Below are 17,106 nucleotides of genomic sequence, written 5' to 3'. Positions count from 1 at the left end.
CAATACAATATGGAGTTTATTGTAGTATATGCACTAAGAAATCATCCTAGCTGAGAAGACTGCTGACAGAGAGACATACATCAAACACTGCTGTCAGTAACAGAGACAGACATCAAAGAGGCTACAGAAACAGAAAGATTTGTACACTGTACTTTAATTAAGATACAGATTTATGACTGAAACAAGAACAAGTACAACTGTACAATATCTACAGGTAAATTGAGTATGCCCCCCACACACAAAAGTAAAGAAAAGAAGTTTTGATATAATAAATCTTGACAGTAGTATTATAATCCCTGCTATATACTCAGTGATGATATACAGGAATTGAAAGTGTTGCAAGGTTTACAAGGTGATGTGTATGGCTAAAGCAAAGGAAAAGACATATGAGGAGCTGTATGAGAAGTTGGACGAAGAAGAAAAGGATATACTGATTGGCCAGGCAGAGGAACCGAGCTTAGAACGATGTCCTGCAAGTTAGAGCAGTAAAGGATGCAAATGGAAATGTGTTGACTAGTGAGGAGAGTGTGGAGGGAGAATTTTGAGCAACTGATGAATGAGGAAAATGAGAGGGAGAAGGGTGGATGATATCGAAATGATAACAGGAAGTGGATAGGATTAGTAAGGAGGAAGTGAGAGCAGCGATTGAGAGAGTAAAGAGTGGAAAGTTGGTAGGACCAGATGACATACCAGTAGAAGCATGGAGAGGTTTAGGAGAGATGGCAGTGGAGTTTTTAACCAAGATTTTGGAAGGTGAAAGGATGCCTGAGGAGTGAAGTGTGCTGGTACTGATTTTGAAGAATTAGGAAGATGTGCAGACCTGCAGTAACTACATGGGATTTAAATTGATCAGCCACACCATGAAGTTATTGGGAAAGAGTAGCAGCCAGGCTGAGGGATAAGGTGACCACCTGTTTATATAATTATGTTTATTAAAACACACTAAGGCAATATATTTTCTATTTAGTGCCGCAGTATTGTCCGCTGTTAGTCAATTGTTCTATACATTTTTAAACAGCCAATTTACAGCGTTTCTGACTACCACATAAAATGTGTAAATATGTGTAAACTATAAATATGTATGAATGTATGGTAGCTGGTTAGTAATGGTAAGTGATGCATTTTAATATTTTACTTATTATAACTTATTATGGGTAAGAGTGAGTAGCCCAGGTGTCTTTTCTGAAGTCTGTAACATATAGTATATTGTGCTGTGTTTTAGCTTCTACTTCTTCTTCTAGCTTTCTACTCGTATCTGGATCGTTCCTACTGGCTCTGACCTACACAGGTGTTGGAGGATGCAATGTACCAACATTGGTCCAGTGCACCTGTTCAAACCTGAGCTAAGGTTACTGTTTATGCAGAATTTGCTAACATGGGTTTCCTCATTATTATAGAGGTTTCCTCTCAGTTCCTAAAACATGCTGGTATCAAAACTGGCTATGCTAAACTGTACCACATAGGTATGTAAGCCAGTTAAAATAATTTGCCACAAATTTCTTGTTTGTGCCAGCATTTTAAATGTAACATTTTCCATTTTTTCGCCTAAATAATCTTACATTATCTCATCAGCTGCATTCTCTTTTTTATTTTTATTTATTTATTTATTTTTTTTAAGAAAAGAAGCAAGCAGAGGTCATTTTGGGGTAATTCCAAACTTTAAACAAAAGAAAAAGAAATCTCCACACTAAGGTACTTAAAATATCTAATACAGTCAAACCCACTTATCTCGACCTCGGTTAACTCGCCAACCCTATTAAGTCGACGTTTTTGAAGTGGAACCGCCAAATTCTCGCTTTGTCTCAGCATTTTTTTGCCACTTAACGGCTGTTAGGTCAGGAATCCCCTGCCACGCCCCCTTTGGCGGCGGCATTCCCCGAAGCACCCTGCTTCTTCTCCTGTGTGGGCGAGCTCGTCGCAGTCATGCTGATCACACACACCTGACTCTCATTCACTCACTCATCCCATCTCCTATTTATGCCCCTCACCTCCACACACTCGCGGTCCGTTATTGTTTGTGCATGATCGTATGTGTTGGTTTATGTCGGTCTGTGTAATCGTGTATACGTATCCCGCTACGTACCCTTCTTCTCGGACGCCGCATTCTCTGAACGGCACCCCGGATTACCCCGATCCTGCTGTTTTCCATGTTCACGCTGTCTGCACCCCGTTTATCCGTTGCTGCCCAGCACTGCGCTTTCCATAGCGCGTATCCGTAAAATCTCTACACGAACTGTCTCTGCTTTCACAGAACTTCTTGGACCGCGCTCCCGGAGCGCACCACTGGAAATTACTGCTTCGCTACAAATATTGGTGGATTATCTTCTGAGTATTCTCAATAAACTTTGTTTGCGTTTACTTCGGCTTCCGCCTTCTATTCCGCATTACAGGTTATCTCGATCCGCATGACCAATCAAACAAATTGCGGCAACACTGTTGTGTAAAAAAACCTCCAAAAATACGTGCATGCACATTCTCATTTAATAACGCACATCATGTACAAAAATAAATTTCAAGCACGTTAATAAATTGCCTCCATATTGGTTTTCGTTTATCTCGATCATCGGTTATCTCGACGCTTTTTGGCGTCCCCTAGGCTGGTGACATAACCGGGTTCCACTGTACCGCAAACATACAAGTTTCTTCAGTATGTGGAGTGCAGAATGTTTAATCCGTCTTTCTCTGTTGCTAGTAATAAGTTATTTATGTATTTTCTAGATATTCTAGATATTAGATAAGACTAAATGCACAGCCAGCATCTGTTGATCTGAAATGACTGTTAAATATTAGATCTCTTATGTCAAATGTGCTATTTATAAATCAAATTATCCCCTGGTGGTCTAGTGGTTAAGATGCAGCGCTCCCACCGCTGCGACCCGGGTTCGATTCCCGGTCAGGGAACCATCCCCAGCCACTCTTAGTGCCGGTCCCAAGCCCGGATAAATTGGGGAGGGTTGCGTTAGGAAGGGCATCCAGCGTAAAACATGTGCCAAATCAAACGTGCGGAGGATCCGCTGTGGCGACCCCTAACGGGAGAAGCCGAAAAGAAAGTTTTAGTCTTCCTGCATATAGTTATGTCAGATGAGGCGGTATTGCAGTTATTTTCAGAGATGGCAAAAGTACACACATCCTTCACTTAAGTTAAAGAAGTATGAGCTCTGACATGTACTTAAGTAAAAAAGTAGCTATTACTATGCAGTACCTGTTTTAGTGTCATGCGGGTAACTGGACCTCTCACTTATCATATTAATATAATAATGCAAATTAATTATTACACCATGAAGTTATAGGAAAGAGTAGTGGAAGCCAGGCTGAGAGAAGAGGTGACCATCTGTGAGCAACAGTATGGTTTTATGCCGAAGAAGAGCACTACAGACGCATTATTTGAGAATGTTGATGGAGAAGTATAGAGAAGGTCAGAAGGAGTTGCATTGTGTGTTTGTGGATTTAGAAAAAGCATATGACAGGGTGCCAAGAGAGGAGTTGTGGTATTGTATGAGGAAGTCAGGTGTGTCAGAGAAGTATGTAAGGGTGGTGCAGGACATGAGGACAGTGTGACAGTAGTGAAGTGTGCAGAAGGAACGACAGACTGGTTCAAAGTGGAGGTTGGACTGCATCAAGGATTGGCTCTGAGCCCTTTTTTGTTTGCAGTGGTGATGGACTGGTTGATGGAACGAGGTCAGACAGGAGTCCATGGACTTTGATGTTTGCTGATAATATGGTTATTTGTGGTAAGAGTAGGGAGCAGGTTGAGAAGAGCCTGGAGAGGTGGAGGTACGCGCTGGAGAGAAGGGGAATGAAAGTCAGTAGGAGTAAGACATAGTAAATGTGTGTGAATGAGAGGGAGGGCAGTGGAGTGGTGTGGTTGCAGGAAGAAAAGGTGGAGAAGGTGGAGGAGTTCAGGTACCTGGGGTCAACAGTGCAAAGTAATGGAGAGTGCGCGTTAGAGAAGTGAAGAAAGGAGTGCTGGCAGGGTGGAGTGGGTGGAGTAGAGTGGCAGGAGTGATTTGTGATAGAAGGGTATTACAAAAGTGAAAGGGAAAGTTTATAGGACTGGGGTGAGACCTGTGATGTTGTATGGTTTAGAGACAGTGGCATTGAGTAGAAGACAGGAGGTGGAGCTGGAGGTAGCAGAGCTGAAGATGTTGAGGTTTTCGTTGGGAGTGACGAGGATGGACAGGGTTAGAAACTAGTTTATTAGAGGGACAGCGCATGTAAGACGTTTTGAAGACAAAGCGAGAAAGGCGAGATTGAGATGGTTTGGACATGTTCAGAGGAGGGACATGGGGTATATCAGTAGGAGAATGCTGAGGATAGAGCTGCCAGGAAGAAGGAAAAGAGGAAGACCAAGGAGGAGGTTTATGGATGTGGTGAGGGAAGACATGCAGGTAGTTGGGTTGAAAGAGGCAGATGTAGAGGACAGAGGGCAATGGAGACGGATGACCGCTGTGGCGACCCCTAATGGGAGAAGCCGAAAGAAGGAGAAGAATGCAAATTAATTATCTAAGGAATGCATCCAGGCTATAAACAACCACAGAGCAGAGAAAAGATGATGATCAGGAGATCAGGAAAGTCTCTGTTCTCTGTCATGTTTACATTGCTGACTTCCTCTGTCTCAACCATGTTAGCCATACTTATTGTTACCATCTGCCTTGCTCATTGTTAGCTTTGTAGGCCAGCTTACAACTGTGTGTGAGAGCCAGGAAATTATACACCAGTGGTAGGTTGAAATAGCAGCGCAATGACAAGAAATAGGTTGATGTCACCAAACAGATGAAAACTAAAGTAATGAGTCTGGTTTGAACATTTAAGAATAGAAAGTACAGATAATTGTCTAAAAATGTAATGAATGAAAGTAAAATGTCAAAAAAAAAAAATACTGATACCAGAAAAATCTACTTAAGTACAACAACAAAGTATTTATAATTCATTACTCTATCTCTTTGGTTATTTATAATAATCTTAGCATCACACATAAAACTAAACAAATGTAACATTCTAATTTCTTTACACCAGCTTCCAAAAATGTGTCAGTCAGTTCCATTTATTATTATTTATAGAAAACCAGGGCTCTATTCTTTTTTCCTTGCTGAATTTGTGGATTTAATTTCAAGCCTAGCGTCTTTACACAAGGCATTAATTGTTGCTGATTTTAAAATTCATTTTGATAACCAGGATGACCATCTGAGAACAACAATTGCAGATTCAGTAGCATTAAATCAGACTGTCATAGGACCTACTCATAGTGGTAAACACTCACTCGATTTAATACTAACATTTGGATTAAATATCAGAACTATAATCATAGTTCCAAAATCTAGTCAAGTTACTACGAATCATTTTCTTATATCCTTTAAAAATATACCTCAGACACATTATATGTACCTCGCCATTTTACAGTGTAAAACGTTCAATCACGTCAGCTACTGTAATGAGATTTACCAATAACCTCTTGGAGTTACTGACAATGACTGGACTGGATAAGCACTGACAATTAAAAGTAAATCGTGGAAGCATGTTTACGGCCAAAAAAAGCCAGTTCTTTTTTTGGTGAATCCGTCGCCAGTCTCCTCTTTCTTCCACACTGATACCAAAACCTGGGATTTTGAAATAGAGTTATTCAGTCATGCTGCCATGGAGCCAGCTGAGTGAGCTGGTCAAAGCACTTGCAGAGCTCCAGCAGACACAACACCAAGCCCTTCTCCAGCTGCAAGCTGAGTATGATCAATACATCCAAGCACTGCACCAAGCTTAGGAGTAGGACTGAAATGAGTTCCATAGCACCCTGGAGAAGCAGAGTGCTCCAGTTGCTGCCACCTACATTCTGTTCAACATGATAGGGCCGCAGGATGATGCTGAGGCTTTCCTTAAGCCATATGTGCATACAGCCACCGCGAGGGGCTGCCCAGCATTGGACAAAGCACACCACCACCATCTGCCACTCTTCTCCAGTGAAGCCTAGCTCACAGTCCAGAAGTTCCCAACTGACTGCATTTTGAATTACTTCTATCTAAAACAAGCAATCCTCCAGCAGGTTGCCAGGACCCACGAGCAGCACAGATAGCGATTCTGTTGTATAACAATCTGTATAGTCGGCTGACCACTTGCCTTCGTGCAGGTGCTTTGCGATGCCTGCCTGAAGTGGCTGCTGAAGAACGATTGTTAAGCTAACAAAATCATCGACCTGTTGGTACTGGAGCAGTTCATCACCTGACTCCCAACGAGGACAGCAGAAGTCACCCTGTACAAACTGAGATGACACCCTCCGTAACACTTTCGACCAAGTGAGAGTCATCTATGGTCAGTGAATCCAGCCAAACATTGTACTCAAACCTGTATTTCATGATTATTAAAGGTAAGCTTTACCGAGTGACAAAAGACATTTAAACAAAAGAAGAGATTACCCAATTGTAGTTCCAAAAAAGGGCAACACAGGGAACTTTTGTTTCATGCCCAGATGAGAGACATCTGGTTAATCATCTTGAGGAATATATAAAGGACATCAGGCAGTGGATGCTTGTTAACATCCTTCTACTATATTCTGATAAGACAGAACTACATTTAGTAGGACTCAATGTAGCTACAAGTAAGCTTACATATTTCATAGAATGTGTTCCCTTTTAAAGCTGGTTCCTGTCAAGGTTTCATGTCTTATCACATCTCATGGTATTTTTCCTTGCCTGTGTCAGTCTCTGGCTTGCTCATTGAGGAAAAACCTATAGGAGTAAATAAAAATGTAAAAAATTAAATTCATAGTTTATTCTCTTCAGTGAAGTCGCTTTTGGATAATGTCTATTGTTAAAAACACTATACAAATAAAACAATCAAGTATAATTGAGCTGAGAGGAAAGCACAGTCCTTGCCTTTCTGAGTGTGCCACTCCTCACTCATTATGAAGACAGCCAAATTTATGTTCTTTGACTCCCTGATGGCAATGGCATTGTCAATATCCCCAGACAATAGGACGACTGCTTTTTTTGTTTTGCCACTCAGATATTTATTTACATTTTGCACCTGATACTCATATAAACATTTTGCAAAATGTTTTAAAACTGAATTTGTGTACAAAGCTATAGTATTGTAAAAAATAATATGTGCTTTAGTGATTAATGCCATGTAGCACTTTCTAATAGCAGTCATTTCTGAGAGGCCACCACCTTTTTCTGACCCACCTGAACAGAAAGCATTCATATAAGGATGCTGTTTATACACTTGAGCTCAGGATTCATCACCATCATCCCACAATAAGTGATGAATTGGAAAAAAAAACTGTGCCTGCTGTGTCTGTCCACCTACCACTGCAACTGGATCTTTGATTCCTATCAGTTTGATATGTTGCACCTATAGTACAACTACATTGAACACTGCTGTTCACTAAATCTGTCTGCTTAGTCTATTGCTGTTTATCAGGCTTACTCATAATAATTTACAGAATGGTCAAGACAATGCTCTATATCTCAATGTTTTAAAGACTTAAAAAGAAAAAAAGAAAAGAAAATTATTGACTTGAAAATCACTTAAGTGGACCACTAATTACTATACATCATGGCTTCTTAGTGTGCACATGACAAGTGGATAATTCCTGGAATCTCAACACCACCTGCGTAGCCAAGAAGGCCCAGCAGCATAACATTCAAAGTACTTGTAGGGCTGCACTATTGACCCACCCGCCATCTAGCAGATGGTACAGGATTATCTGTGTCACCATCACCAAACCGTGCAATAGTTTCTTCCCCGAAGGAGTCAGATTTCTCACGACTTTGTTTGCAATGCAAAAACATGTTATTGCAAATCAGTAACACATTATGAGTCAATCCCACTACACACTATACTTTAGAATTCTGCATGAAATACTGAACTTTTTATGTATAATACACTTTTTATGCTGCAGACATTGCTGCCCAATGCTCAAAATATTAGTCAAAATATTAGCTCTTATTAGGTATTTATTTAGATATAAGAGCATTCACTTAAATGCAGCAGTCTAATCCTATCCCAGGCAACCTTGCTCATGAAAATTGGAGTCACCTATATGCGGCATGGAGCAATAATTTTACTGTATTATTGTCACTGATATTATTAATACTATCTAGTGTGCTACATGTGGTTTAACACGCAGCTGTGAATTCTCAGTTGATATGTGGCATGCACAGTGAGATTAAGGATGTATCTTAATCCACTTCATAGCAAAATATTATATATCACAGCTTTAAACATTCTTAGGGACAGCCGTTATTGTTGTCACATGTGTAAAGGACAAATACATTAATTCAATTAATCAAATTATTAATCAATAAATAAAGGTAAAGCTTCTATAGTTGTCATAGATAGACCATGCATCAGAAACTGGGAGTAAAACAGATTGTCTTTTATGGTCTAAACATACAATCACATGAAAGCTTGAGTAGAGACTGTAGGAAAATGGTACACGTAACTGAGTACTTCCATAGAAGCGTAGCCAGGAGCATAGAAGCACAGGGAACAAGAGAGTTAGGAAGTCTGGGTGATCTATGGTCGTAACTGGTTGATTGGGCCATGAGTGACGGGGAATAGGGACCTTATAAAGGGGACAGGTAAATGGAGGACAGGTGTAGATGATTGGTAGGAGGAAGAGGCTGAGTGAGTGTGTAAACATTGGAGGGAGGCGTGATTGGTGGTTCCCTGACAATAGTATACATTTTTATCACATTATCAATATTTTCTACTGTAAGTCTGAAATAGAAGTCTGCATTTGGAGCATAGGGAACTGTATTTTTTTTTTTAAACAGTTTCATGCAGGGCTTGCCAATGAAGTTGTAAATGCTGTTAAAAGTAGCTTTTGCTAGTCCAATTAAATTATTACCAGTTGTCCATTTTCTTCACTTTGTAGCATTTCTTTTGTGCAACTCTGGCTGCAGTGAATGCCATGCATTCTCGCTACACAAGATGCCTGCATGTGATGCAGTGGTCTGTTACACTTCTTTTATCTGTAATATTGATGGTCGCTTGAAGATAGTCAGGGACTCTGCTGTCCACCTGGGTTTATTACACAGGTGTAATGTATGATGTTCATTCTTAGCCTCTATTTATAATTACATTATAATGTCATTCTCTTACCTTCAATTTGTTTTATCACTCCAAATATTTCAGGAAATAAGAAAAATACTTTGATGAACATTGCACTTTATCATATGACTGCTAAGTGTGTGTGAGTATCAGACTGTGTGTTTGTGTGTCATTCTTATTATTAATGACACAAAACAATGTACTATAAATATGCTATGAGAGTGTGAGGGTTCACTCGGGAGTCAATCAAAAAATATGAATTTAATAATAGTTTCCCATTGAGGGTGGTCACAGGTTTTTTGCAGCTTAAAGGTAAAATCCCCAGCCAGTCTCTCAATGAGAACTATCAGAAAGTCAATTCCTAGCATTTTCCAAATAAAAAAAGATGCAGACAAAATGAAAAGCTGTTAATACAAGACAGAGTTATACATCGTTTTAAATTTGGGTAAACCTTAATAAAAACAAGTATAAACAAATATTCACCATCATCTACGAACTCACTGCTATACACCCCAGCATAGAACTGGGCTAGCTCTCAACAGAATAACTCTCTTATTTCAAGTACTAAAAGTACTCTCTTGTTATTCATTATAAATGTAATTAGGCTGTCATAAATAAATCAAACTGTTGCATTTTATATATATATATATATATATATATATATATATATATATATATATATATATATATATATATATATATATATATACATACAGTGAGGAAAATAAGTATTTGAACACCCTGCTATTTTGCAAGTTCTCCCACTTTCTCAGGTGTTCAAATACTTATTTGCAGCTGTATCATACAAATAAATAGTTTAAAAATCATATATTGTGATTTCTGGATTTTTTTTTTTTTAGATTATGTCTCTCACAGTGGACATGCACCTACGATGACAATTTCAGACCCCTCCATGATTTCTAAGTGGAAATACTTATTTTCCCTCACTATATATATATATATATATATATATATATATATATATATATATATATATATATATATATAATTGTAAACATTGCTTAAGCATTAATAACTCTGAATTCTACTCGAAGAAAATGTTTCTTCCTGTCTAACGTCATTATAAAGCAATGGCAATTGTCTTAACCAGCTCATGTTACATGAGATAAAGCAGCATAAGAATCCAAATAATTTTGATCCAATGTATTTTCTGTGCAATTAAAATCTCTAACACCACCCGCCAACAAAATAACCAGCAATTGTTATCATCATTATAATTTTGCAACAAATAAATACATAAATAATAAACATTTTTAGCACAATAAGTCTATCAAGTAACTGCATATTGAAATCTTGCCAGCAAAGACAGTCTGTGGCCCAATCGAAAAATTGAAATGTCATATCATTACAGGGTGATTGTATCTTTTTGTAACACTGCCACTGTAACAGTCAGGAAAACAATGTTATATGGGAAACAGATTTTATGCTATAAATAAAATTTTAAATAAAAAAAAAAAAAAACGCACAAAATAATTTCACCTACTTATTCCCGACATCCAGAGAAAGAGAGGGAGAGGGGGGTTCTTACTATAATGTACAGAAATAAAGAGGACTCACCATGAAGCAGGAGCGGAAGTTAGCCAGGTCCCCAAAAAAGTCTTCAATGCTAATGGAGTGTGGGTCATAGGCAAAGTAGCTTCCCAAGCTCTCATAGAGCTTCTGCATGTTCTTGTGCATAGTGGAGAGCTTTTCGTACTGCTCTCGTGAATATTTGGAGAAACCGTAAGGAACGTTTAGTTAATGAAAAATAAAGAGATGTAGGATTCACAGAATACAGACAACTCATTAGTTACACAGATATAAGACTAATGTAATATGCACAACAATTCATACTTAAGATTTATTTTATGATCATACAGAGAGGTCATTTTAGAAAACAGAATATATACAGAGCTTTTCATATGCAAGTCAATGCACCGTTTCAGGAATAGTCCTAGTCATAATTATCATATTAACTGCTGCACCTAAGTTTAATATTTAACAGTGTGCCTTCTATCTTTAGTATTCATTAGATATCACAGGATTTGATGCAGTCCATTCTTTTATTATTATTATATAATGCACAGACACATTACTAAATCAGGATTATGAATGTTTTATTGTGCTTTTTATTTACATTTTTTAGTTTTGCTCAGTCATTGTGCTATTTCATAAAGTAAAAGCTGTCTTCTCTGATCTAAAAAAAAAATTATTTAAAGGGATGATATTATTAACTAATAACTTTTTAATGCCGCCTTCAAATAACATCCCAGTTTTTTTGTGTATTTACAGCCCAAAATATACAATTCACTTTGTCAACCTGTCTGAACAGTTAGATTTTATACTGCTTCTAATGTGAGAGAAGTCCAAGTTCAGAATTGTGTATGTGAGGCAGATTTACAGATTAAACTTCAGATATTTTTACAGATTTAACTTCACTTTTCACCATGGAAAATTTTATGTGTGTAACTCAATTCTGACACTATGTTCAACTGAAAAACATACTATATTTTAACTTTTCTTTGAATTTGATTTAGCTTTCTAACCCAACATGCATTCTATACATAATTAACAGTATAAAAGCTATATTAATCTGAACAAAAAGCTTTGAATTCCCATTAAAGGGATTCAAAAGGGAGCTTTGAATCCCTTTAATGATGGATTTGGACTGTAGTTAATGTCAACAGTCTGCTACACTGACTCAGGACTACATTTTGTTCTGATCACCAACATTGTATTATGCCATCTTGGGGAGTTTTTCCTTGCCACAGTCGCCACCAGCTTGCTCATCAGGGACAAACTTATTAAGAACATCGTATTCATTTTTATCACCACATTATCCGCTTTGAGACAATGTTTATTGTTAAAAGCGCTATACAAATTAAATGAATTGAATTAAATTACTGCCACCTATAAGGACCACCATAAATAACTTTCCCTGTTTATCTTTGTGTATGCAAGATTTAATAAGCTACTACATCTTGTATTTTTGTGCTTTGATGGGAGACCATCTACATCATAGTGTACTTCTGTAATTTACACCCAAAAAAAAAAAAGAGGAAACGCTTTGTTTAAACTGTTTCACAGATCTACAAACTTGCTTTCCTGGTATAACAATATTATTGCTATCAGATCCCACTGGATTAGAGAATTTATTTATGCCACTGAAACCATGCAGTGTGGATTAAAATAACACAGTAAAACATACCATACCTTTATTGTTATTGTATATCTAGGCACCAAAGCATTTCACTTCATTTTCACTTTAGCAGCAATTAAACCACATCTCAATTTTTTTTTCAGTCATTGTTGTCACCATAATTTCTCATTAAATGGAGCATTGGTTCAGACATTTTAAAAGATTAGGGTGCAAGAATTCAGACAAGCTGCACAGGTTGTTGCTCGGATAATTTTCCACTCCTCTATAAGGACATTACATAGCTGCATAGCTGTTCAGGTCTGACAAACAAGTTTATGTTACAAGTATTCCTCTGGAAATGATTCAGTTATATGCAAATGTATACCGAATGCAATCCATTTTACATGCAGAACATAGTTAAAATCGTGTTCCCTTTGGGAACGTATTGTCAGGCCAACCACACCTCTGGGTTATGAAGAGCTATTGTCAAAGAAAGAGAGTGATGGAGTACTGCATCAGATTATCTGGCCTCCACATTCACCCAATCCAAATCCAACTGAGATAGTTAGACCGGACAGTGAAGGAAACACAGCCAGTAGTCAACACCACTGGTAACTAATTCAAGATTGTTCGAAAATCATTCCAGCTGACTACCTCATGAGGTTTACCAAGAGAATGCGAAGAGTATGCAACAATGTCATCAAAGCAATAGGTGGCTACTTTGAATAAAATATTTTACATATTCTGGGTTATTTAACACATTTTGTTGGCTAAATAATTCCATATTTGTAATGTCATAATATTATTGTTATTAGTGTATGTATATATATATATATATATATATATATATATATATATATATATATATATATATATATATTTCTTTATTTTTATTGTTATATATATATATATAACAATAAAAATAAAGAAAAAACACTGAATAAGAAGGTGTCCAAACTTTTGACTGTTACTGTGCGTGTGTGTATGTGAGTGACAAAAATGTCTTCCTTTCTTTCTTTCTTTCTACAATTAAATGAAAAAAAGATGTCTTATTCTTATCTTCTCTCATGTGCCCTAGTAAAATTGACAGCTGGGAGTGAGTGCTTCCTGCAGTTCATCTGTGCAGTGTTACATGCAGTTTTGATCAGAACAGCATTACCCTATGACAGACACAGCTAGAGCTGCCATTTCACCCCTGTACACAGGCTAATAATTAAAGTTAAGACTACAATCCAATCCCTAGTGTGATGTGTTAATCATAATGGCAAAATGGTATATGTGTAATTATATTTTTGCCCTTCTGAATAAAAGATCTTACACACATTCATGACATGAGCTCTTCGCTTTCCTCTCAGTACTCTTCTGTAAGAGAGTAGAAACAAAATGAGAAAATCGACTTAACTCTGGACTGTCACTTTAACCCTTAACTTGTACAGCACAGTGTCACTTTAAGTCACAGTATACTGCACATTGACACTTTAAGGACAAATCACACTGAATTACTTTAATCTGTACTGTCAATATCTGCCATAATCATCCATCCTTTTTTTTTTTTTTTGGCAAATTAAGTACACACACATTTTATATATATATATATATATATATATATATATATATATATATATATATATATATATATATATATATATATATATATATAATAACTCTAGTAAAAGTTAAAGTACTGACTCCACTTTTTTACTTGAGTTAAAGTAATGAGGTTTTGGCTCTGACATGTACTTAAGCAAAAAGTAGCCATTACTACCTGTTTTAGTGTCACACTGGTAACTGGATCTCACGACATATTAATATTAGGGCTGTCAATCGATTAAAATATTTGATCGTAATTAATCGCATGATTGCCATGATTAATCACAACTTAAGTGCAAATTTTTTAATCTTTCTCTAATCAACATGGGGATGGACAAATATTGATGTTTTATGAAAATGTATGTTTATTATTAGTGAAACCATACTCAACATAGAGCATGAAGACAAAATATTCTTGTAGATGTTTTAATGTAATTATGGTGTTTTAAATTATGCATATTATCAGGACACCAAACTCAGCTTTTGCTATGTTTCCACACGAATGGTTAATGAGGTGATACCTGTGACACTGTACCTCTTAACTTTTATATGAATTACAATATTTGTATTTGATGTGAATTGGTTTATTTAAATATAGAAATTTCGAGATTGGGCAACTACTGCAGACAGTTAGGAAGGTACTTGACAAGACATCTGGAAAGAGAAAAAGACAAGAGACATGGTGGTGGAATGTGGAAATGCAGGAAAGCATAAGAGGTTGGTGAAACAGAATTGGGATCAGCAGAGATGAAAAAAGTAGGCAGAAGTACAAGGTGATACAGCAACAGGTGAAAAGGGATGTAGCAAAAGCAAAGCAAAAGGCATATGAGGATCTGTATGAGAAGTTGGACACTAAGGAAGGAGAACCGATTGGCCAGGCAGAGGGACCGTGCTGGGAAGGATGTGCTGCAAGTTAGAGCAATAAAGGATGTAGATGGAAATGTGTTGACTAGTGAGGAGAATGTGTTGAATGTGTTGAGAATGTGTCTCCTCTGTCCTCCACTTGTTACCTGTATTAATGGCACCTGTTTGAACTCGTTATCAGTATAAAAGACACCTGTCCACAACCTTAAACAGTTAGACTCCAAACGCCACTATCGCCAAGACCAAAGAGCTTACAAATATAAACAAATACAAAACAAAATTTAAATCTTCAACGTGACACGTTTATTTACGACGTCCTTTCTTTAGCCAGATAAGAAAAAACCTCCAAAATCCACCATGGTGCACGCAATTAACCCTCTGTGCCGGCACGTTTTGTGGAATTCTTCTTCCTCATAACACACTAGGTTTCACTAATAATAAACATTTGCATAAAGCATCCATATTTGTCCATGGCCATGTTGATTAGAAGTATTAAACCTTGAAATGTATTAATTTAGGGTTCATTTCGAACATAATAAATTAATTTTAATTTAATGTTGAGTTAACTACTCATGACAATCATGCCATTAATCACGATAAAATATTTTAATCGTTGACAGCCCTAATATTAATATAAAGTGATTAATATTGAAGTGATTAAGACTGTAAAAAGATAATTACTCAATCTTACACTCCAGTGCTCATGTTAGTTCTCACTCTCCAGTGTTCTGTATTGTTGAAAGATTTATGATCACACTCTTGATGTCATCCAAATAAGGATGGGTTCCCCTTTTGAGTCTGGTTCCTCTCAAGGTTTCTTCCTCATAACATCTGAGGGAGTTTTTCCTTGCCACAGTCGCCATGGCTGCTCATCAGGGATAAATGCACACCATTCACCTTAACTGTTGATTTCTGTAAAGCTGCATTGAGACAATGTCTGTTGTGAAAAGCGCTATAGTAATAAACTTGACTTGACGTCTAGTTACCTGCGTGACAGTAAAACAGCTAGTAGGTATGTTTGTTTTTTACCTAATTACCTGTCAGAGCCCAAACTTCTTTCCTTTAACTTGAGTAAAAAAGTAGTCAGTACTTTTACCAGAGTATTTCAAAACATGAGTATCTGTACTTCTACTTAAGTGAAGGATGTGTGTACTTTTGTCAGCTCTGATAAATACACATTTACAGGTTTTGGAGAAACAACCTTTTTTTAAAGAAATACTTGTTTATTTCAGCAAGATAATGCAAAACCACATTCTGAATATTTCAGCAGCATAGAGCTGTAAAAAAAAGTGTAACTGGCCTACCGTTAGTCTATTTATGTCACTCACTGAAAATATCTGAGGCATTACGAAACCAAAAATACAACAAGTGGCCCTGGATTACGCAACTGAAATATTTAATCAAGCGAGAATATGATACATTTTGTTTTCCAACATAAAGAATTAACCTCATCAGATCCCAAAAGCTTAGGGTTGTAAAAAGAGAGCTGATGCAACACAGCAGTAAACATCCCCTGTTTTCTTTAAAGGTGTTGCTGGAATTAAATTCTAAATCAGCAATATGCTAAAAATAATAATAATAATAATAATAATAATAATAATTAATAATAATAATAATAATAATAATAATAATAATAATAATTTCTCAGTTTTACATTTAATATGTTGTCTTTGTACAATTTACAATGAAATACAAAGTTCAATTACAATTCCCACACAATGTGCCTATCACCTTGCTTTGAGATAAAGATCTCCAAATTCCTCCATCATTTTAATCACTACACTGCAAAAACAGCCCTGTTCACCACAAGAATTTGTTGTTTGCCTTTCGTCAATCCTTTCTCCCTATATGTACATGCTTGGTTAAATATATTTTTATATGTTTTTTATTGGAGATTGGCTATTTTGAATATTGAGAAAGAAATCGATCATGTATCAGAGAATATATACTTTGGATTACAGGTATACACTTTACATATTCATTTGTATATCCCACTGACAATGGAAAAGCTCCAGGCACACTAGCCTATTTCCTATCCTTTGGTCCACACCAGAGTAACAAATCTAGATGATCAACTTTAAGTCTTGATTGAGAGTCGATCCAAGGTCAGGCTTGGTTCAGGAAGCTGCAAATCTCTGTTTCCGAAGTGATCATTCAATGGCAGGGCTTAGTCTGTGCAGGTCTGCATAGCACCAAGAACCCGATTATCAATCTGAAAAAACTCCAGCGTTTCTCTGTGGAGAGAGGATGAGAAACAAATTCTCTGCCTGATGAAACAAAGATTGCACTCTTTAGCCTAAATGCCAAGTGTCATGTCTGGAGGAAACCAGGCACCACTTATCACCTGGCCAATACCATCTCTACAATGAAGCATCATGCTGTGGGGTTGGTAATCAGCAACAGGAACTGGGAGACTAGTCAGGGTCTGCCAAAGCCCAAACTGGGGTGATAGTTCATCTTCCAACAGG

The 17,106-nt window shown here is 37.0% G+C and overlaps 1 protein-coding gene and 1 long non-coding RNA gene across 5 annotated transcripts in view; one reads left to right on the top strand and one right to left on the bottom strand.

Moving 5' to 3' along the window:
• The window catches only part of diaph2 (diaphanous-related formin 2), a 322,782-nt gene that overhangs the window by 76,314 nt on the left and 229,362 nt on the right, over positions 1-17,106 (bottom strand). For 3 of the 4 annotated variants that reach the window (XM_083560212.1, XM_083560213.1, XM_083560214.1), the window contains one exon: positions 10,624-10,788. In XM_083560212.1, coding sequence (XP_083416338.1) covers positions 10,624-10,788 — 165 coding nt within the window. Of the gene's footprint in view, positions 1-6,609; positions 6,717-10,623; positions 10,789-17,106 lie in introns of those variants that run through there. The other variant, XM_083560215.1, reaches the window with a different exon arrangement.
• Positions 1-17,106, top strand: part of LOC310736741 — a 311,461-nt gene that overhangs the window by 69,801 nt on the left and 224,554 nt on the right. The window lies entirely within an intron of this gene.

Source organism: Silurus aristotelis (genome assembly GCF_946808225.1).
Source record: "Silurus aristotelis genome assembly, chromosome: 14".
Lineage (NCBI taxonomy): Eukaryota > Metazoa > Chordata > Actinopteri > Siluriformes > Siluridae > Silurus > Silurus aristotelis.
The sequence above is the reverse complement of the archived record's forward strand: the minus strand, read 5'-3'. Positions and strand labels throughout refer to the sequence as shown.